Source organism: Panthera leo, chromosome A3 (assembly GCF_018350215.1).
Source record: "Panthera leo isolate Ple1 chromosome A3, P.leo_Ple1_pat1.1, whole genome shotgun sequence".
NCBI lineage: Eukaryota > Metazoa > Chordata > Mammalia > Carnivora > Felidae > Panthera > Panthera leo.
The window spans coordinates 85,868,650-85,890,389 of record NC_056681.1 but is presented as its reverse complement, the minus strand read 5'-3'; the positions used below and the strand labels follow the sequence as shown (position 1 = coordinate 85,890,389).

General features: G+C 38.2%; 2 protein-coding genes across 2 annotated transcripts in view; one reads left to right on the top strand and one right to left on the bottom strand.

The window, feature by feature from the left end:
* GKN2 (gastrokine 2) overlaps positions 1–21,740 on the top strand; it is a 47,172-nt gene that overhangs the window by 3,933 nt on the left and 21,499 nt on the right. The gene's annotated exons all lie outside the window — the stretch shown is intronic.
* GKN1 (gastrokine 1) lies at positions 14,386–19,514 on the bottom strand. The gene is made up of 6 exons (XM_042932540.1): positions 19,470–19,514; positions 17,479–17,532; positions 17,251–17,388; positions 16,183–16,293; positions 15,127–15,274; positions 14,386–14,477 (listed from the first exon to the last, which is right to left on the bottom strand). The coding sequence occupies exons 1-6, from the start codon at positions 19,479–19,481 to the stop codon at positions 14,386–14,388; spliced, it is 555 nt and encodes a 184-aa protein (XP_042788474.1). The 5' UTR covers positions 19,482–19,514.

Here is a 21,740-nt window from a genome sequence, read left to right as displayed (position 1 = left end):
CTATTAATTAGAAGACCCAGGTAACTTCAAGCAGTAAGACATAAAAAGAAAACCTTGTGCCCAACTGAAATATCCCAACCATGCTAAGGCTGTGTTTTGGAGCTCCCTCCTTACTACTCACAGGTAACACATATGAAGAAAGTTAAGGGGAAAAAAAAAAGAAGAAAAGAAAATTGTAGGGGAATTTTATTTGTCAAAATTAAATTGGGGGAAACTCATACTAAAGTCATTTGGAGGGATGCTCTGCGAACTCTGTTCAGTTCATTTTTTTCTTTTTTTAAAATTTTCATTAAAAACATTTTTTTTAATGTTTGTTTTTGAGAGAGAGAGACAGAGCACAAGAAAGGGACGGGCAGAGAGAGAGGGAGACACAGAATCTGAAGCAGGCTCCAGGCTCTGAGCTTGTCAGCACAGAGCCCAATGCAGGGCTGAAACTCACAAACTGAGAGATCATGACCTGAGCCAAAGTCAGACACTTAACCAACTGAGTCACCCAGGCGCCCCCATTCAGTTGTTCTTAATAGCACATGCCGAGAAGACTTGTCCAATGTGATTGTTTATGGTTTTCTGAGTCTGGATACTTACTTGTTTTAAACATAAAGATACTTTGTAATCACTTAGTTGGCACTGTAACTTGCAGGAAGGGGTGTAAATTGAAGGAAGACAGTACTTTCTTAGTTTAGAATTCTATCAGGAAATGTTTGCCACTTGAGGATAATCATGTCACCAATGCTCATATTATTCCCACTATTGGTTGCAGATATTTATATGAGTCTGCATTTCATGGTGATTCCATGTCCAGGTGAAAACACCTAAATATTAAAGTTTTTCGTATTTTCTTTTTGGGTATTTGATCTGTCAAAAATGATAGGTATGATAAGGTCTCCCCTCTTTTTGTAGTTTTGCTGACTTCTATTAGCATTTCCAACAGGGTTTTTTGTTTGTTTTATATACTTTGAATCTACATAATTTGGTGTATAATAAATGTTACGATTCGTAGGTCTTCAATGTGAATTGCATATTTTAGCATCATAAATGACTTCCTGTTATTTTATTTACTGATTTTGCCCTAAATTGTACTTTTTTGACAATAATATTAACCCCCTAACTTTATTATTTAAAATGTACTTTTATATTGTTGCCATTTTTTTTCATGTATCAGTATTTCTTTTAGTTTCTTCTTGTCTAATACCTGGATTTTTTTTTTACGTTTTTATTTATTTTTGAGACAGAGAGAGACAGAGCATGAATGGGGGAGGGTCAGAGAGAGAGGGAGACACAGAATCTGAAACAGGCTCCAGGCTCTGAGCTGTCAGCCCAGAGCCTGACGCGGGGCTCGGACTCACAGACCGCGAGATTGTGACCTGAGCTGAAGTCGGATGCTTAACCTACTGAGCCACCCAGGCGCCCCACTACCTGGATTTTTAAACAAAATCTGAGTCTTTATCTTTTAATAAAATAGTCTAATATTATCACTTAAAAATTTTTATTTCCAAATACTTTTAGATTTTTAGAGGAGTGTGATGATAGTACAGAGAGTTCCTATATACCCTTCACTTAGCTTCCTCTGATATAAATGAACATCTTTCAGAGATCATGATGATCTTTCAGAGCATCTTTCTGAACATCTTTCAGAGAACATGATGATCAGAAGCATGAAATTGATGTTTAGGCAATATTAAAAAGATGACATTAAATAATTTAAGAAACTAACATTGCCATAATATTATTAATTAACCAACAGAGTTTATTTAGCTTTCACCAGTTTTTCCATTAATGTCCCTTTTCTGTCCCCGGATCCAATCCAGGATCCCACATTGCGTTGACTCATCTATCTCCTTGGTCTCCTGCAATCTGTCACAGTTTCTCCTACTCCTTGGAGTAGAGTGAATTGGGTCTTCCAAAAAGATATGGCCACTCTCTAACGCTTGATGCCTGTGAATATGATCTTATTTGGAAAAAGAGTCTTTACAGATGTAATTAAGTTAAGGATCTTAGGATAAGATCATTTGGGATTTAGGGTGGACCTGAAGTCCAATGACTGCTGTCCTGATAGGAGAAAGGAAAGGAACATTTGAGACATAGAAACAGAAGGAAGAAAGCCACCTGAAGACAGAGGCTGGGATTGGAGTGATGCAGACACAAGCCAAGCAATACCAGGAGCACCAGATGCTGGAAGAAGCCAGGAGGGATTCTTCCTACGGCCTTTGGAAGGAGGTGACCCTGCTGACACTTTGATTTCAGACTTTGGGCTTCCAAAATTATAAAAGATTGAATACGTGCTATTTTAAGCCACATTTGTTGTGGCAGCTCTGAAAAACGAATACAAAGACCTTGACAACTTTGAAGAGTGCGACCAGATGCTTTGCAAAACGTCCATTAGTTTGGGTTTGTCTGATGTTTTCTTATGATTGTCCTGGGGTTATGGATTTGGGGGAGGAATACCAGACTGGTGAAAGACACATCATATCAGAGGGTGCATGATATCAACATGACTGGTGATGTCGACCACGATCACTTAGTTAATTAAGGTGGTGTCTGTAAAGTTACTCTTTTTCTTTTTCCATGCTCTGTTTATTAGAAGCAAGTCACTGAGTCAAACCATGTTCAAGGGATCCACCTTCTATAACTCTGCATTCTACTCTGAATCTTGGAGCTGACACACATTCTTTTTCAAGGGGGTGCCTGAGCCTGGGTGGCTCAGTCAGTTGAGCGTCTGACTCTTGATTTTGGCTCAGGTTATGATCTCAGTGTTATGGGTTTGAGCCCCATGTCAGGCTCCCTGCTGAGTGTGGAGCCTGCTTAAGATTCTCTCTCTCCCTCTCCCTCTGCCCCTGTACCCTACTTGCACATGTGCCTGCACATGTACTTTCTGTCTCTAAAATAAAATAAAAAACAAAGAAAAAAAGAAACATTCCTGGAATGTTTTCAAAAGTTGTTAATAGCCTAGGCTTAAAAAAAAAACTCTTTTAATTCCAGTTAGTAGAAATTTCACAGGGTACATTCATTTACCACAATGAAATAAAACTATAAATTAATAATTAAAGAACAAATAACATATAAAAAACTGAGAATTCAAGATACTGTCTTTTTGTCAATGAGGAAATAAAAATGCAATTATTGGTTATTTAAATAAATAACTATAATGTCAAGAATATATATCAAACATTAAGGAAGGAGGTCAAATTACAGATAGGAAGAAATTAATAATGGTAAATTTTTGTATTCTTTAACCAAGAAAAGAAAGGCAAAAATAAATTCAGTAGCCAACTCAACAATTTAGGAAAGCAACAAAATAAACTTAAGGGGAGTAAGAATTACCAAATAATATTTTGAAAAGCACAATTTGATAAATTATAAAACTGAAGCGAAGAACTAATAAAGAAACCCTAGAGCTAATTCTTTGGTTTGGAGCAGAGCCCAATGTTTAGATGACACATACTTGGTTGTAGAAGTCATCTGGATGAACTATATTGCAGCTTCAGCAGGAATCTACACCAGGAGCCAAACCTTGGCAGAGCTGGAGGTTCAGCCTTAGCCTCACATTGGACAGTTACAAGTTTCAGAAGAATCAGCTTTGAGCACTGACTCCATTGTGGGTGGCAAGTGAGAGCAGACAAAGACACCTCTTTTGAGTATCCAGATTTTCACATCAAACCAGACCTCCTGTTTGGGCACAGTGGTGGTTGTAATTCAGTAAGTTCTAGTAGCCATAGAAAAGTCTTCTAGGCTCAGTGGGGCATGTCTGGGGCTCTGGTTCCATGCAGAAGTAAGAGTAACCAATAAAACTCTTTAATGTGAGTACACCCCCAGCACAGTCAAGACACAGAAGGGGAAAGACCCCATAGAGATAAAAAGATTGGAATTTTGCTAATGTTGGAAGAGGGGTTTAAGTATGGTACTTTGAGATATGATCAGGGAGCCATTATTTGCCCCATAACAGGCCAGTCAAATTACGTAAGAACAATTCATTAGAAGCTGTGACCCATTTCTGATTAAGTTACATGTTTTATCTTGCTTTGTGAAATAGACTTTTTAACGATGCTGAAATCATAAAAACATTTTCCTATTTGACCAAGGTTTTATTCTCCTATATCACTTAAGATAGTTCATTCCAAATATAAACTTTTTAGAGTTATCTTATTAATTTCTTTTTTTCCAAGTTAAGGCAATCTAACAATTATTACATAAATGAGACAAAACAATGCATCTTTGACAAACTGATTGTTAGCATGCTGTTTAATGGTGAAAAAAATGGAGGTATAAGTTGAGTATATCTGCTATTAGTTTTGTATTTTATATTTCTCCTAATGTTCTAGCCAATACAATTGGCAGGGGAGGGGGAAGAGATGGAATATAAATGATGTAATAAAGAAAGCAACATGGTTAAATTTGTACATTTTATTATCTCTATAAGAATGACTTCACTTTGGATATAAGTTCTGAGTTCCAGAGTCTCTGGGTCATTTTTCACTTCTGACCAGCTGGCTACAGATTTAGCAGTTCCCACTGCCCCTACAGATTCAATAATTCACTAGAACAACTGAACTCAGCAAAGCATTATTACTATAACAGTTTTATTATAACAATGGGATGCAAAGCAGAAATAGCCAAAGGGAGATGCATAAGGCAAGTTTTGGGAAGCTTTCTTTGTCCTTTCTCAGTAGAGTTAATACCTTTGCTTTTCTCAATAGTCAAAATTGTCACCCTCGTGACATTGACGTGGACTATTGCCAACCAGAGGAGATTACCTGAGTTTTGGTGTCCCTGGTTTTTATTGGGGTTTCATTATATAGGGATGATTAATTAAATCACTGGTCATGTGACTCAGTCTCTAGCCTCCTGGCTGTTAACATGTGACTTATAGACCCAACTGTCTAATCACATAGTTAATCTTTCTGGCATAACTTGCTCTGGTCCTGAGTCACATCATTAAGATAAATTATCAGGTGTGGCCTGAGAGGACCACTACCAATAACAAAGATGCTCAATCACTTAAAAAACACCTCCCAGGAAACTGGGACAGGGGCCAGCCAAATTCTTTATTATACACCTGCCTGTCTAGTACAAAACAGCAACCTTCCCCCATCTCAACTTTCTATTGATGGTTCTTCTTCCCTCATATTATTCTGTTCCCTTCTTAAGAGTTTTCATCATTATTCGTATTGTGTACTTATGTATTTATCGTTTCTCTTCACCACTGGATGTAAACTTTGTGAAGTCAGGCACTTTAATTGCTTTCTCCCCATAGTTTATCTCTATGCCTAGAAAAGTCTATCACATAGGAGGTGCTCAATAATACTTGTTAGATAGATAGATAGATAGATAGATAGATAAATGGCATAGAGTTGAAATGGGGTGTGCTATTGATAATGCTCTTAGTTAAGGGGGCCGAGCCATGATTTTTATTGTCTGATTTGAATCTTGTGGACCAAAGCAACACCAGGAAAGAGGATGATGAAAGCCTAATTTGAACATCTGGGTAGCAGTGATTTAACTGTAAGGTTTGGCATACGTTCGCTCTAATTTGGTTGTACTTCCTGATATTCTTGATTGGTTATTTTGGATATCTGGTGAGTGTAAAAATAAGTTAATGGATGTATGTGTCTCTTGATATGAAAGTTCCTTGGAAAATTTGACTTTAGGTTAAAATTTATTCGTTGATGTTCTAGAAGGATCAGTCGCCGGAGGTTTGGTTTAAACTGTTCAGTTACATCAGAAGTGCAGTTGGGAGGAGGTCCAGAAAGATATTCTAATAATGGGCAAGGGCTTGTAACAGGATATTGTCTGCTCCTCTCTGGTGCCTCTTGGGGTTATGAAGTCACTAAAACTTCTGAAGACCCTGCAAGCCAGCCCTGCATGCTCCCTACATCTCTTCCTGACCCCAGTGGGCCGAGGCGTATAGGGCGAGCCAAAGTTCGGTATGAGTCACTTGGGTTATCCACAAGGCAGACAAAACTGCAAATGGGAACCTGTGTGACAAGCTTCCAAGCAGCGATTTCGAGCCTTGCAGAGGGCAGGCTTGGCACTAGCACAGCACAGGGACGGTGGCCTCTCTCCGCGGACCTCTTGGCATCCTGGTGCTGAGTGAACACATTTTCGCTTACTTGACTCTTCCAGGGACGTGACTCAAAGGCTGCGTGTTCGGAACCACAAGCCTCAGAGCTGAGCAAGAGGCGAGAGGTCTCTGCTTTATGTTGGAAAGAAAGGGCAGTTCTTTTCCCAAAGGTGTACCCCTTGTTTGTCTTCGTAACATTATCTTACTTCTTGTGCTTTTAACTTTTAAAACTTGTCCTTAAGTCTTGAGTTAGTGCATAAGACTATTTAGGAATGTAGGCCGAGTATAAAGAATAATGACACAGCACATACCCACGAACACCCCTCCCCTCGATCTAATTTGAGGGAGAGGGACGGCATTACCGTTACCTTGGAAGCCTTCCATTTGCCCCTCCATGGACACTTCCATTCCCCTCAGGGGTGCACAATTATAGCGAGCTCTGTGTTATCATTCCCTTGCTTTGAGTCATAGTTTTACCGCATATTAAGGTATTTCTAAAATAGAATATATGTGTTGTTTAGTTTCGCATGTTTTTGAACTTTATGTAAATAGGATTTGCTTGGCAGGCTCAACATTGTTTTCCAGAGAGTCATGCATGTTGTTGTGTATGGCTGTGATTAATTTGGTTTTCTTTTTGTGATGTTTAGTATTCTGCTAAGTAAACATATCACAATTTATTTATCTATGCTTCTATTGGCAAAGATTCAGATTGTTTCTAGTTTTTTTGCTGTTCCAAACACTGCTGCTATGAGCATTCTTGTACATGTTTCTGGATGCCCATAGGCAAGAATTTCTTTGGGGTCTATACCTAAAAGTGGTAGTGTTGGATCGCAGGAAATTCATATCTTCAGGTTATTGGACAATGCTGAATTGTTATGCCAATTCATGCCTGCCCTGGCCATGTACTGTTACTCTGTACCCCGCTCCAACACCCGATACTAGACTTTTTCAACTGCCAATAGGTTGCATATAACATGATCTATCGCTATGATTTAAATATGCATTCTTCTTATTAATAATGAAGTTAATATCTCTTCCTGTCTAGATTCGCCATCCAGGGTTCCTCTTCTAGAAACATACCTGTATCTACTTTTCTACTTCTTATTCATCTTTTTCTTGTTGATATGTAGGAATTCTTTATGAAATTTTTTAAATGAACTTTTATCCACTTTATGTGTTGCATCTATCTCTACTAGTTTGTGGCTTATCTTTCTGCTGTATTTTTGGTGTCTATGGATAAAAGGACACTCTTATCTTTAATGTAGAGAAATTTATTAATATTTTGCTTTATGGCTAGAGCTTTTTCTGTAAAGTTTAGCAAATCCTTCCCTCTGTCAATAGTCCTGAAGTTATTGTTCTATATTATCTTCTAAGGCTTTTTATTTTGCCTTCTTTATTTAGGTTTTTAACATACATGAAATTGTTTTTTAAATATATGGTATAAGGCAGGGTGTGTGGTGGTATTTTCCCATTTCTTTGTATTCCATATGGCTACCTAATTATTTTAACATCACTTATGGAAGAAGCCCATCTTTCCCCCACAGACTTGGAAGGCAGTCTATATCCTATTTCAGTCACCTATAGATGTGTGGATCTATCTGCGGGCTTTCTATTTTATTCCACTGATATATTTGTATATCCCAGTACTCACATTGCATTGTCTGAACTACTATGTCTTTATGATAATTATGGTAGGTCAAGTTCACCCATTTTGTTGTTCTACGGCAGTAATTTGGCTATTCTTGACCCTTTCAAGAAGGGTCTGAGATTTTACCCTACTTGAAAGCCGTAAAGTTGCCTGCTGCAGTTTCGTGGTTGACGACAGAAGACATGAGTCCCCTGGCTAAGACACAAAGGACTTTGTTAGCCACAGCACAGCAAGTAGTTTGCACCGGAGCATGTCTGTGTCAGGGTTCCTTGTCCATGAGCTTCACAGGGCAGTGCATGTCCATGAGCTTCCCAGAGGGAAGCTTGCACACACGGTGGGGTATATTACATAGTAGGGTGTAAGCTTATAGAACTCAAATATTTTATAATAGGCAGTAAACATGCCTACTTTTTGCTCTCCAAAGAGACACTATCACTATTTTCCAAGACTGCTTGTCATACAAACATCCTTGCAAAAAAAAGTTGAGAACAAAGAGGAGTCAGTGCTTCTACTCATAAGATGTATAGAACCATCAAGGAGGCATGGAGAATTGTCTTCCAACTGGCCCCTTGATCTTGAATGCATATTATAAATTTAGCTTGTTATGTCCACACATACACATGCACACACTTGCCCTGCTGGGAATTCGTTTTGAATCGCTTTGAATCTATAGATTGAGGGAGAGCTCACATTCTTTTAGTAACACGTCCTCTAATTCATAGCCATGGTTTCTCTGCATTTACTTAGTCTACATTAATGTCTCTCAATAAAGTTTCCAGAGCAGTATAGCACATATTTTGCTTAATATATTACTTGGTAAGATCATATCCTATCTTGGCTCAAATTCCTGCAGTGTCTTCCTCTTTTACCCAGGATAATACCTGAAGTTCTAACACTGGCCTACAGGACTCCTCACAATCTGGTCCCCGATTGCCTCTTTGCTCTCATCTCCTTCTGCTCTCTGTTTCACTTATTTTCCTCAGCCACACTGACTTCCATGCTGTACTTTTATTTTATTTATTTATTTATTTATTTATTTATTTATTTATTTATTTTTAATTTTTTTATTTTTGAAAGAGACAGAGTGTGAGCAGAGGAGCGGCAGAGAGAAAGGGAGACACAGAATCCGAAGCAGGCTCCAGGCTCTGAGCTGTTAGCACAGAGCCTGACATGGGACTCAAACTCATGAACTGGGAGATCATGAAGTGAGCCAAAGTCAGATGCTTAACTGATTGAACCACCCAGGTGCCCTCCACGCTGTACTTTTAATTTGTCCAGATACACTTCCGTCTTAGCATGTAGCACTATTTCCTTTGCCCATAATGCTTTTTTTTCCCAGAAATATTGGCATGGCTAACTGCTTAATCTCTTTCAGTCTTTGTTCAAATGTCACCTTTCAATGACGCCTATCCTACATACCTGTTAATAATTGCAAACTGCCTCTTCCCTCCTGTCACTCTTGATTTCCCTTACCCTGCTCTGCATTTTCCCCTTAGTATTTGTCATTTTCTATTTGGTAGGATAGTATTACATGCCTATAGTAGGACAGTATACTATCCTACCAAATTTCCCACCGTTCATTTATGTATTTGTTCATTTATATTTTAATTGTATTGATTGTTTATCTCTGCCTCCTTTAACTAAAATATTAGCTACACGAGGCAAGGATCTTTGCATTTCTATTTGCTGATGGATTTCAAGTGTGTGCAATAGTGCTATGCATGTAGAAACTGCTTAAGAAACATTACTTAAATTAAGTAATTTTTTTCCAAATTTTGTCGTATATTTTCCTGGTATATAAACACTATTTCAAAATAAAGTTTCTGGGGGTGCCTGGTGGCTCATTAGGTTGGTCATCTGACTCTTGATTTTGGCTCAGGTCATGACCTCACAATTTGTGGTATTGAGTTCCATGTCAGACTCCCTGCTGATAGCACAGAACCTGCTTGGGATTCTCTCTCTCCCTCTTTTTCTTCCCTCCCCTCTTGTGTATGTGCGTGTGTGCTCTCTCTCTCTCAAAATAAATTAGTAAGCATTTAAAAAAGAAACCCAAACAAAATAAAGTTTCTATATGTTTGTTGATATATAGAAATGCAGCTCATATTTGATAGCCAATTTTATATGCAGGGACCTTTCTAAATGCTCTGATTCCCATAAATAATCTACAGATTTGTTTGTATTTTTACACAGAAAACTATGTCATTTGGGCATAAGGATAGTTTTTTTTTTTCTTTCCCTCCTTCCTTTCGAATCTTTATATTTAATTATTTTTTCTTTACTAACTTTCAGTACAATGTTTCTAGAAGTTTTGATGACGGGCATTTGTCTTATTTCTTGTCTTAAGAGGAATGTTTTCATTGTTTTACATGATACAGTAGTTTTTATTTTCAGATAATCTTAGATTAGTTTCTTTTAATTCTAAGTCTTGTGAGAATACTTGTTTATTATGATGAATATTTAACTTTATTATGTTTATTTATTACTATTTTTGCTACTATTGAGGTATAAGATTGTTGTCTGTTGATTTTTCAATGTGGCAAATTACGTTATTAATTTCCTAGTATCAGACCATTTGCATTACTAGGAAAAATCCAACATAGTCGTGCTGTATTCAACCTTTTCAACACTTTGCTCAGTTCATTTGCTATCCGTTTGTTAAGGCATTTTGCATCTGTAATCTGTATTCATAACAGAGATTGCCTTGTATTTTTCTTTTCCCATACAATCCTTGTCAGGTTTTGGAATTGAGTTACTCATATTCTCCTGAAATGCATTGGAGAGTACTCCGCTCTTCCCTCCTCCCCAACCTATACATTTGAATAGTTATGTAAGATTAGAATAATCTGTATTTTCGATGTTTGTTAAATCTCAGTATAAAAACCACCTCGGTCTGGAATTTTCTTGTGTAAAGTTTTTAAACTTCTGAACCATTTCCGTTACTGGTTGTAGAATTATTCAGGCTCTATATTTCTTCTTGGGTGATCTTTGGTAGGTTATTTCTTAGGAAATTTGGGAGCACCTGGGTGGCTCAGTCAGTTGGGAGCCTGACTTCGGCTCGGGTCATGATCTTGTGGTTTGTGAGTTCGAGCCCCACGTCGGGCTCTGTGCTGACAGCTCAGAGCCTGGAGCCCGCTTCAGATTCTGTTTCTGTCTCTCTGCCCCTCCCTTGCTCGCTCTCTGTCTCTCTTCCAAATATAAACAGTAAAACAAAAAGAAATTAAAAAAAAAAAGAAATTCAACTTAAGCTTTCAAATTCATTGATATAAAGGTGTTCACAATATCATTTTATGAACATCTTTAAATCTATGGCATCTGTGGCTCAGCATCCTTTTTTTCTTTTTAGCATTGCTTGCGAATTATCTCCTTTTTTTTAGTGTTTCTTTTTTTTAATTAATTAATTTAAAAAATTGGAGTGTACTTGACACACAATGTTACATTAGTTTCAGACGCGTAACTCAGCAGCTTGACAAGTTTGTACATTATGCTTTGTTCACCGCAAGTGCAGCTACCCTCTGTCCTGTTATGTTGCTGTTACAGTATCATTGACTGTCTTCCTGACGCGGTGCCTTTTATTCCTGTGACTTATTCATCCTGGAACTGGAAGCCTGGGCCACCCCCTCCCCTTCTGTGTTGTCCAGTTCCCTACCCCGACCCCTCTGGCAGCCTTCGGTTTGTTCTCTGTAGTTCTAGATCTAATTCTGCTTTTTGTTTGTTTATCCATTTGTTTTTGGTTTTGTTTTTTAAGCTTTTTTTTTTTTTTAACTTTTTTCAAATGTTTATTTATTTATTTATTTACTTACTTACTTATTTATAAGAGAGAGAAAGAGAGGGAGGGGCAGAGAGAGACAGTGAGAGAATCCTAAGTGCTGTCAGCACAGAGCCGGATGCAGGGCCCGATCTCACGAGCCCTGAGATCTTGACCTGAGCCGAAATCAAGAGTTGGACACTTAACTAAGTCACCGAGGAGCTCCTGTTTTTGTTTTTGTTTAGATTCCACTTATTTATTTTTATTTATAGTCAATTCTATCTAAAGTTTGTCAATTTTATGCCTTTCCAAAGAACCAAGTTTTGACTTTGTTTGTTGAGTCTTACTATTGCACATTTTTTTCCTATTTTATTAACTTCTGATATTGTCAATAATACTTCTTTCTTCCTAACTTATTTTGGATATTTTATGCTTTTCCTCATTTTTAAAGTTGAATTTTTGACTCAATTTTTAGCTTTTCTTCTTTGATGAATAGAACATTTCAGACAATAATATTTCTTTTATCCTTTGCTGTAGCCACTACTCAGGTTTTGCTACGTACTGCTTTCCTTATTGCACAGTTTCAAATGCATTCCACTTTCATCATGAATTCTTCTTTGGTTCATTTGTTATTTAAAAATATGCTGCCTAATTTCAAAACAAATGCAGCTATCTTGTTTTATTTGGAAGGGAATATTTGTTCTCTTAATGAAATTGAAGTTAGAAAAATGTGTGTTTCATAATGCCAATCATTTGAAATTTTTTGAGATCTGACTTCTGTCTTAGCATATGATCAGTATTTGCAAATGTCCCATAAGTACTTTAGAATAATATGTATTCTGAAGTGTTATACATATGTTCACTAAAATAAGCTTGTTGGGGCGCCTGGGTGGCTCAGTCGGTTAAGCGTCCAACTTCAGCTTAGGTTATGATCTCACAGTTCGTGAGTTCGAGCCCCGCGTCGGGCTCTGTGCTGACAGCTCAGGGCCTGGAGCCTGCTTCACATTCTGTGTCTCCCTCTCTCTCTGCCCCTTCCCTGCTCATGCTCTGTCTCTCTCTGTCTCAAAAATAAATAAACATTAAAAAAAATTTTTTTAAATAAAAAAAATAAAATAAGCTGGTTAATTTTGTTGAATGTTTTTATATCCTTATCTGCTTTATCTGTAAGTCACTGAAAAATATGTGTTAAAATCTTTAACTAGAACAGTAAGGTTATTAAATTCTCCTGTAATTTGTATAACTTTTCTGTAATATATTCTGAGAGGTGTATATGATCTAGAATTGTTGTATCTTCCTAGTGAATTTAATTTCCTATCCTGAAATAGTGACTAGACAATTCTAGGAAACATGGGATTCATCAGCTCCCAAAAGTCAGTTACATGGCACTGTATCCAGTTTGTGACTCGCAGGTTTCTTTGTCTCTCGATCACAGGGATAGGGCAGTATCTAAGCCTTGATCTTTGATGGGTGTCCTCATTTCATGGCTTCAGGGTACTTTGAAATTTCTACTGCTCTGGTAGTACACATCATGTGAACATCAATAAAATGGCCTCAAAATAAAGAAAATTATTGTAATTGCTTTCCAATAAGGCCTGGTAAATGTTGCATTTTTACAAATGACGAGAATCAGTGTCCTCATTTTTTTGTTGTTGTTGTTATGGCTATTTAGGGGTATCCCATCTGAAAACATTAGAATGGATTAGTTATCCTCTTGTGGCATCAGGATTTAAAAAGTACGCGTAGGAGTTTTTGGGTTTTGTTTGTTTGTTTGTTTTTTACTGAATGGTAGTTTCATACCGTCACATACAATATTTGGAGACTATTTTTCTCTGAGATCTTTTTCCTTCACTGGAGACTGCATTGCTGTATCTGTACTGGCCAGTGAGTGGAGGCTGTGGGCCCTTGAACTTAACAGGGTCAAGGAAAATTGGAATTGAGAGTCAAAAGAATAAGACATTACCTCTTGAGCTGGAAAGGTAGAAATATGGGAGATGAGGCTAACATTTTGGCTCAGCCATCTTCTGGCATGAGTAAGGAAAGAGCCATCTGCGAGATGGAAAGAGGAGAGAAGCAGAATTTAAATGTTTATTTATTTATTTATTTATTTATTTATTTATTTTGAGAGAGTGAGAGAGAGAGAGAGAGAGAGCAGGGGAGGGGCTGAGAGAGAAAGAATCCCAAGCAGGCTCTGTGCTGTAGAGCAGAGCCTGTCTTGGGTTCTTGATCTCATGAACTGTGAGATCATGACCTGAGCTAAAATCAAGAGTCAAATGCTTAACAGACTGAGCCACCCAGACACCCCTAAAGAATATTAAAAAAAAAAAAAATGTTTATTGAAGAGAGAGAAGCAGAATTTAAAGAGGAGCAGAGAAGAACTAATACGTGGCTTCCAGGAGAGAGGAGACTTGGGTCTTGATCTCAATATGGTTCCTGGTTCCAGTGTCTTTGATTTTCTTGCCCTAAGATTATTTTAGATACTCCAATATCCTTGCAGTAAACCTCCCTTTCTGGCGTAAGCTTGTGTGAGTGGATTTCTGCCCTTGCTGATCTGAAATGTTACTGTGCACATCAACTGTGGAACAGTTTTTAGAGCAGTCAGATTGCCTTGGATTCATTCCCAGAACCGTGGTTAGTCGTATCCAAAGCATCTGAAGGGGTTCTTTATAAGGGACAGGCCCTGAATATAGGCTAACAGTTGGGTCTAATACACTTGGACGGCCTACCCACCACCACATGGCACTTTTGATCCTATGCATTCCAAACAGAAATCATAAGGAATTTAGTGCTGAGTAGATTTATTGAAACTTAAAGAAGCCAAACATAACTGGAAGAATACATTTCAGAATGACATGATAAAAACCTTTAGAACCCAATGTGGTTTTTTTTGCATAAAATATTCTGATCATTAAATTCAAAGTGACTTTTTTTTTCTTTTTACACCTCCAATTCTCCACATAAGGAAATTCTCAGAATCCAGAGTATATCAGCATGGAGGCATGCTTTTGAGTAAAAGAACAGGCTTGCCCCTGATTTAAAAAAAAAAAAAAAGAAAAGAAACTGATATCAATGTCTTTTCAAGGACTTTGGGGGGGGGGCGGGGAGGTGTTACAGTTTCCAAACTAGCTATGCACAGATTTCAAGATCTATCTATCTATCCATCTATCTATCATCTATCTATTTAGATTAAATCAATCACTTCAGAGATCTGGAAAGTTGCCATTAGGTTAAGTAGGTGGATACTTTGTTTTTGTGCAAGTTATTCTTTGAAGGCCCAGAAATTAAGTGAATGAGCTATAACAAGTCAATAGATTCTATTAGCATTCTTTTCTCACGGAGAAATTCATGCAACACTTTAAATATATTTTGTGGTAACTCCAGATCCACTCTTGAAAGGTCGTATTTCCAAATGGTGAAGACCACAGAATCCCACGCCAAAATGCGTGGGACTGACCCAGACAAAGGATTTGTGACCTATCCCTGTGCCTCAGTTTCCTCATCCAGAAAGTGGGAATAACAATACCTATCACATAAGACTGCTGGCAGGAGTTAATAATTTCACACACTTAAAGCACAGAGCAAGTGCTAAGTAACCGGTGTCTTCTGTAGACATGCCCGAGAATAGTCTGACCATATCAGCAGCAATAACTCACAATGCACCATAGAAAGCCTACTTACCTTCAATCTCATCAGCTGTGTATGTTGGAATCCCTCTGCACATGCCAGCGATGGGTTTTCCTAACTTTTCCAGATCACTGACTCTCTCAGGGTTGATTGAGTATATCAGACTCGTGGGAGGTTGTCCCCCTGGTCCTTTACCCTGAAGCTGAGTGTGGAAAGGAAAAGAGGGAATGAATGCCCAGCTCAGTAGTTTGTTGATGAGGGACGGGTACAAGGCCAATACGGGGTATTGCTTGGCTACTGTTTTCTCATAATCAAAATGACTGTTGGAGTTGAAGAGCCAACTCCAACCCCGTGTATCTCAGAATTTCTGTGTCCCAAAAGATTTAGCTGGTGTGAAACCTCAGTTTCTCATAAAAGCAGAAATCTGAGGCTAAATTTATTCTGAAGCTTGGACCTCATTTGGTCATTTGGCATTTTTTGGATTGAGCTATATAATAATCAGATTCTGAGAATGGAGTTTATCTTCTCTACTGTGTCGGTGAAAGGTACCTATCTGTCAGTTACAGAAATATGAACTCAAGCAAACATTTTAAAGAGCAATGCATCTTCTGTCCCCACCCAACTAGGGTTGCCAGGTAAAACAAAGGACACTCAGTTATATTTAAACTTTAGATAAACAAATCATTTTTTCAGTGTAAGTATGTCCTAAATATTGCATAGGATATACTTATGCTAAAAAAAACCAAAAACAAAAACTTATCCATTGTTTATCTGGAACTCAAACTTAACTGGGTATCCTCTATTTTTATTTCTAAATCTAATAACCCCAACCCAACTTTTGTGTAACTTTGTGTAACTCCAAGTGGAGAAGTGCAGGCAGCTCCCGTTGGCTTGAGCAGAGCTTTGCTCCTTGAACAGTAAAGGCAGGTGTGAGCCACAGCACTGAGTGTGGTGGCAGCTGCCTCTCCTCAGGAAAGTACTAGTTCCTCTTCCCTTTTTGTGCTGCACGTTACAACGTACTGTGGTCAAGAGGAAATGACTGTGACCTCATTATTTACTGGCAACCAAAAGACCTCCCTTGAACAAAATCAAAAAGACTTTTATTTATACCTTCTTTTCCTTGACCATTGCATCAAGAGTATGAAGAGAGGGCATGACATCCTTGTTCATTCTGTGCACAATGCATACCTTCTTTTTAAAGAGTCTGATCGCGGCAAAGTTCTGTTAAAGAAAAAGGTAGGAGGAAGTAGGTTCTCCAAGGAGGTTTTTTTTTTTTTTTTTTTTTTTTTTTTTTTTTTTATCAGACATCAGTTTTACCAGCAGAGGGAAATAGAACTCAAGGATGAACCTAGATAAGAACATCAGATCTGGCCCTGTTTTGCAATCATGTCTATAGCTATCGTTTGTAAGAACCTAGTGTCTAACTCGTTGCTCTCTCTTCAAGTTCTAACATGGAGTCATTCTACATATGTCCGTTTTGCTGAAATAAACTTCAAATTGCTATCACATTTGAGTCTCATTTGATCTTCACAACATTTCTAGGAGACAGGTAAGACAGGGATTAGTTTTCTAATTGACCACATGGATAAAACTGAAACAATAAAGAATGGGCTTATTAAAAGTACAAAATTTGTTACATACAAAGCTGGTGATTGCAGAGGTGGGTCTCCTAACCAGAGTCAAGTGTTGTTTTTGTTTGGTTTTTGTTTTGTGTTTCTCTTACCAGTTAATATTGTCACCTACATTTCCTTTGTTTGTTTTTTTCTTTCGAGTTACAGGTGAAATGTCCATCTCTGGCTTTTTGGAAGGAAATTGAAGATAGACTGAAATAGGGAGCAGTAATATTGTGCAGGTTTTTCCTCATTACTGAGGGTATCTCGAGAGAAGGCAGAAGGTTGTTCGTATTTGTCTAACAGCCCCACAATTCTGTGGGCATAGTGGATCCTAATTCATTGCTTTGAATTTTAACTGATTGTGGTAAACATTAATAGTGTTATATCTAGTAGTGAAACTGGGTGACCAAAGTAGGCACTTTGACTTACAACTCTATGCTTATGTGCAGTTAGAAATTATTTTATTTTAAATTCTTTTATGGTTAGCAGACATTTTTGTTGTCGTTGTTATAAAAAAAGAAACATCATATTTGTAAAGAACGGAAATTGCATGTTGGCTACCTACAGTATTGTAATCCCAGAGGGCGTTCCAGGAGTCCCATCCATTGTTATTGTCAATATTGGCCACATTATGTTCATTGTTGACACTCACTGACTGCTGCCCACTTGTACCACTGTTGCTGGCACTGCCAATGTTGATATCCTGAAATTTACAAGAAATTGACGGTGATTTAAGACCACATTTCTTTGCAAATGCATTTTAATAATACGCTTTAAAAAGTGTAATACTTACAGTGAAAGCAAGGGCTGGGGTCAGGAAGACTCCAAGAAGTCCGGCAAAGACAATCTAAAAATCATAAATAACATTGGTCTACTATCGCATGGCAAAACAACGTCCTCTTCTTTCTCTACCCAAGCTTATAAAAAATACCGATTTTACCACTCTCTCAAGTGATCTGTCTTTCTTCTTTGACCTTGTATTTTTTTTCAACCATAGAAAGTTTTAATGATAATGTAAGATTATAGCTTAATTACTGTAGTAATCATGTTATTGTGGTATATAGTTTTAGAATTGTTAATGTAGGAGCACCTGGGTGGCTCAGTCAGTTAAGCATCTGACTCTTGGTTTCAGCTCAGCTCATGATTTCACGGTTTGTGGGTTCAAGCCGCATGTCGGGCTCTGTGCTGACAGTGCGGAGCCTGCTTGGGATCCTTTCCGTCTCTCTCTGCCCCTCCCCTGCTCACACCCACTCTCTCTCTTTCCAAATAAATAAACATTTTTTTAAAAAAAGAAAAATAATAATTGTCAATGTAGGTCTTATAAAAAACTGATGTAGTATCAGTACATTGAAAAGTACATTTGAAAATGAATAGCATATACAACATGAAGATGGATATACGTTCTGAGAATTAAGTCTGAAAACGATTTAATTTTCCTCTTTGATCTGGGATACTTTCCTCCCTTCATCGACCTCCTAATAAAAAAAGACTCTTTTTATCTAAAACAATTTTTTTAAAGCAATGGATTGGTAAGCAGGCTAGCTGCTGCTATTGAGAGACCGAGGATGGAGAGGTCCGGCTGTCAAGTGTGGTTAGCAGAAAGGCAGTCAGTAACTGTCCCGGGATACCTAGGTTAGTCATTTGTCATCGGGTACATGACATTAGTTGTCAGAACACGGAGCTTTATGCAGGTGCCTAATTCTGAGTACCTGTTCTCATTTCCTTTACCTGGGACAAAATGGTTTGAGATCTGCCCTGGTGATTTAAGGTAATTCTTTTATTTGCTTAATTTTTCTCCTGATAGCTTAAGAAAGAGGTAAAAATTAGTCTCCTAAACAGTGAGAGATGGGGGAAATTTTAGAGATCCTCTAGTACATAACAATCCATTCACATATGAGGAAACTGAGCTTCAGATGTTCAGTAACGTGGCCAAGGTTGTATCGGCTAAGATTGTACCCCTTGTTCACGGCAGAACCAGGAGAGAAACCAGATCTGACCCGGGTTGGGAACTTTTTTTTTTTCTTAATTTTTTGACCTTGCTGTTATTAGAACTAATTTCTAGATAATTATGTTACATTTGCAACTCCACTACGAAGCAGACACTGCTGTAACATAGTGTTTAGTATGTTGAAACATGAAAATATTCATCGGGTTTCTAGCCCCTCTGCATCTTGTTATAAGTGACACACAGCACCACCAGTTCCTTTGGTGGAATTTCACGGTGTACCTACTCCACTCTTAGTTTTTTATCTGGAGCCATAGGTGAGAGACTGTACTAGCTTCACGCTTCAGGTATTTTTCATGGGTAAATGACTATGGACAGGGTTCAAGCAAATCTTTCTCACTTGGACCTCTGTTTCACAGCAGAGAATGTGACAATAAGTCACCCATCTAATTTGATAATGAGCTTTTATCTTGCCTGAACATGTTCAGGAGTTTGGTCAAAAGAGGTATTCAGCAATGTGGGGAAAGATTAGATATTTTCTAGGACTTAGGGACTGCTTGCTTTATGACCAGACCTGAACAAGGAGAACTGAAAGGTAATTTTATTAAGATAGCATGGTATACGATGCTCACAGAGCTGTCTGCTCCCAGTATAACTATGGCTGCCCTCAGAGATGTTTTTACTTGCCACAATTCAATGAAAAGAAAGGAGATTTTTTTTCTTTTCAAAATAAATTTTCCATTATGGTGAGATTATCATAAGAAGCAGACCCACTTAGCTCAGAACATTAACAGTCTCTAGCCATCAGATAATGAATTCAAAAGGAAAAATCTACTCACTGTGAGCTTCATCTTGGCTTCACCAAAACAATGGAGTGGAGAAGAAGGCAGGTATGAACTCAGATGAGAGCCCTTCTCATATTTGTACTTAACCAGCTTTACTCAAACTAGGTGTGACTAGGTGGGGTCAAAGATTTATCTTTCTCCAGCTTCCATATCTGTGCCATGATCCAGCATACCAGGAAGCCTTTGGGAATATCTCCTTGGTCAGCAAGGCATTTTGACATGGAGCTGAGCTGACTCATCATTGGTTGAAGTTGAAGATATCACCGCAAACTCAATATGATTAATGATAGCCTCTGGGTCAACTGAAGCTGTGGGTGTGGACATTTTATGTATTGGGATCACTCAGATTCAGGAGAAGAATAATCCCTAAAATCAAACAAGACTGCAGATGAGACATTGTGGGCACGCTGGGCCTTGCAGATAGCTCCTATAAGGATGTGGGAATGGTTTCCTCTTTGTACCTTTACCTTTATGCGAACCCATCTGATGGTTTTGCTTAAGCAAACTATGTTCTACTAGCTACTCCCAGCAAACTTACACCCTTTTCTGCAATCTTGAGCTCTCTCAGTGGTTCCATGTACCACACATAGTACACAGAGAGTACCGTACTTCCAGCCAGGAAACCTGGGGGCTGTCTTCAGCAATTTCTTCTGACCACCACATCCAGTCAGGTGCTAAACCATGTCATTTGGTCCCAGATTTGCCTCTCAACTCTGGTCTTGCCTACAGCTTCCTTCACCAGAACTTCTATAATAGTTGTGTGATGAATCACTCTGGTCACCAGTCTCTCATACTCCAGCACATTCGTCTCCATTTTCCCTAAAGTTATCTCTCTAAAGTACATATATAAATAAACATGACTCTACGAAGCTTAGAAATGTTCACTGGCAGCCTGCGAGATGGACATGATACTCATTGGAACGGCATAGAATGTCCCTAATAATGTTTCCAAAGCCCCTCCCCCAGCTGTATCGCTCCATGCTATACTCCTATATTCCAGCTACACCAGAGTTCCCACTATTGCTGGAATATTCAGGATGTTTCATGCCTCTATGCTTTTGCACATGCTGTTCTCCCACCTTGGAGAGCTACCCCCTTGGCTTTCTTTAGTCAGTAAACTTCCTTTCACTCATCAAAGCCCAGCTTAAATACCACTGCTCCCAACACACCTTCCCCATATCTCAGGGGGACCTTCCTTTTTTTCCTGGAGCTATGAAAGCAATCTCTGTTCTTTTATTCACTTATAGAAAACTTGCTTTTCAGAAATTATGTTAAAATGATTAAAAAATGTTTTCATCAGAAGCATAGAGTAGAAACTGTCACTTGGGCTAGCAAGGAAATGCTCAAAACAGTCTCGGGGTTGAATTAAAGTTTTTATTTTTTTCTACCTTCTCTGATACACTGAACCTAGTAAAGCAACTTGCTAAAGAGGAAAACTGTATTTCAGTCATCACTGATTAATAAGTTTCCTCTTTGAAAGCCTTCTTGAGTTCATGATTGTCCTCTTCTGTGTGGACTGGAACCTTAGGATGGGGTTACATAGTTAAAAATCTTGATTCACTAGCAACACCTGTTTGAAAAGGTAAGTGGATTAGTATTGCTGTGGTTAGATTTTGTTTTTTAATGTGTCCACTAATTTCTTTCAAACTTATTCTTTAGCTGTAAAAGATCAGTAAGCATATGTGAAGACATATGTGAAGAGATTTTCATCTGCCTCAGGAACTGCCACATCACTGCAAAGTCAAAGAGGGGACAGCATGGTGGCTTCAAGCCCAGCTCACTTTGGTATATGGGTACACTCTAGTACAATTTTTGCATGGCATACCTTACCAAAGATTCAAGGTTGACATTTTTTTCCAGTAGGTCTGTGAAATGCTGATGTGGAGGATACGCCATGAAATAGACAGACAGTAACATAGATAGATAGGTAGATGATAGATAGATAGGTAGTGTTCAAAGTCCAATAATGCCCCTCCTAAGAGATTGACAATTTACATTGATACATCAAATGTGCTGTGAAATCTTTAGGGGAGAAATCTATGTCATGTTGTTTCATTCAGATTCCCCTAAACTTAATGGACCATAGAACCTGGTTGTTTTTCTTTTTTATTGATTTATTTTTCCTAACACCTGTTAGTATCCCTGGGGGGTAACTTCGTTAGGGAAACAACAAGTTGTGCTGCCTCTGAGGATGTATCCTGGATGTGAAAATCCATTTGGGGAGCTACTGGTTGGAACTAAGGGCCAGGAGACCTAGAGTCTGTT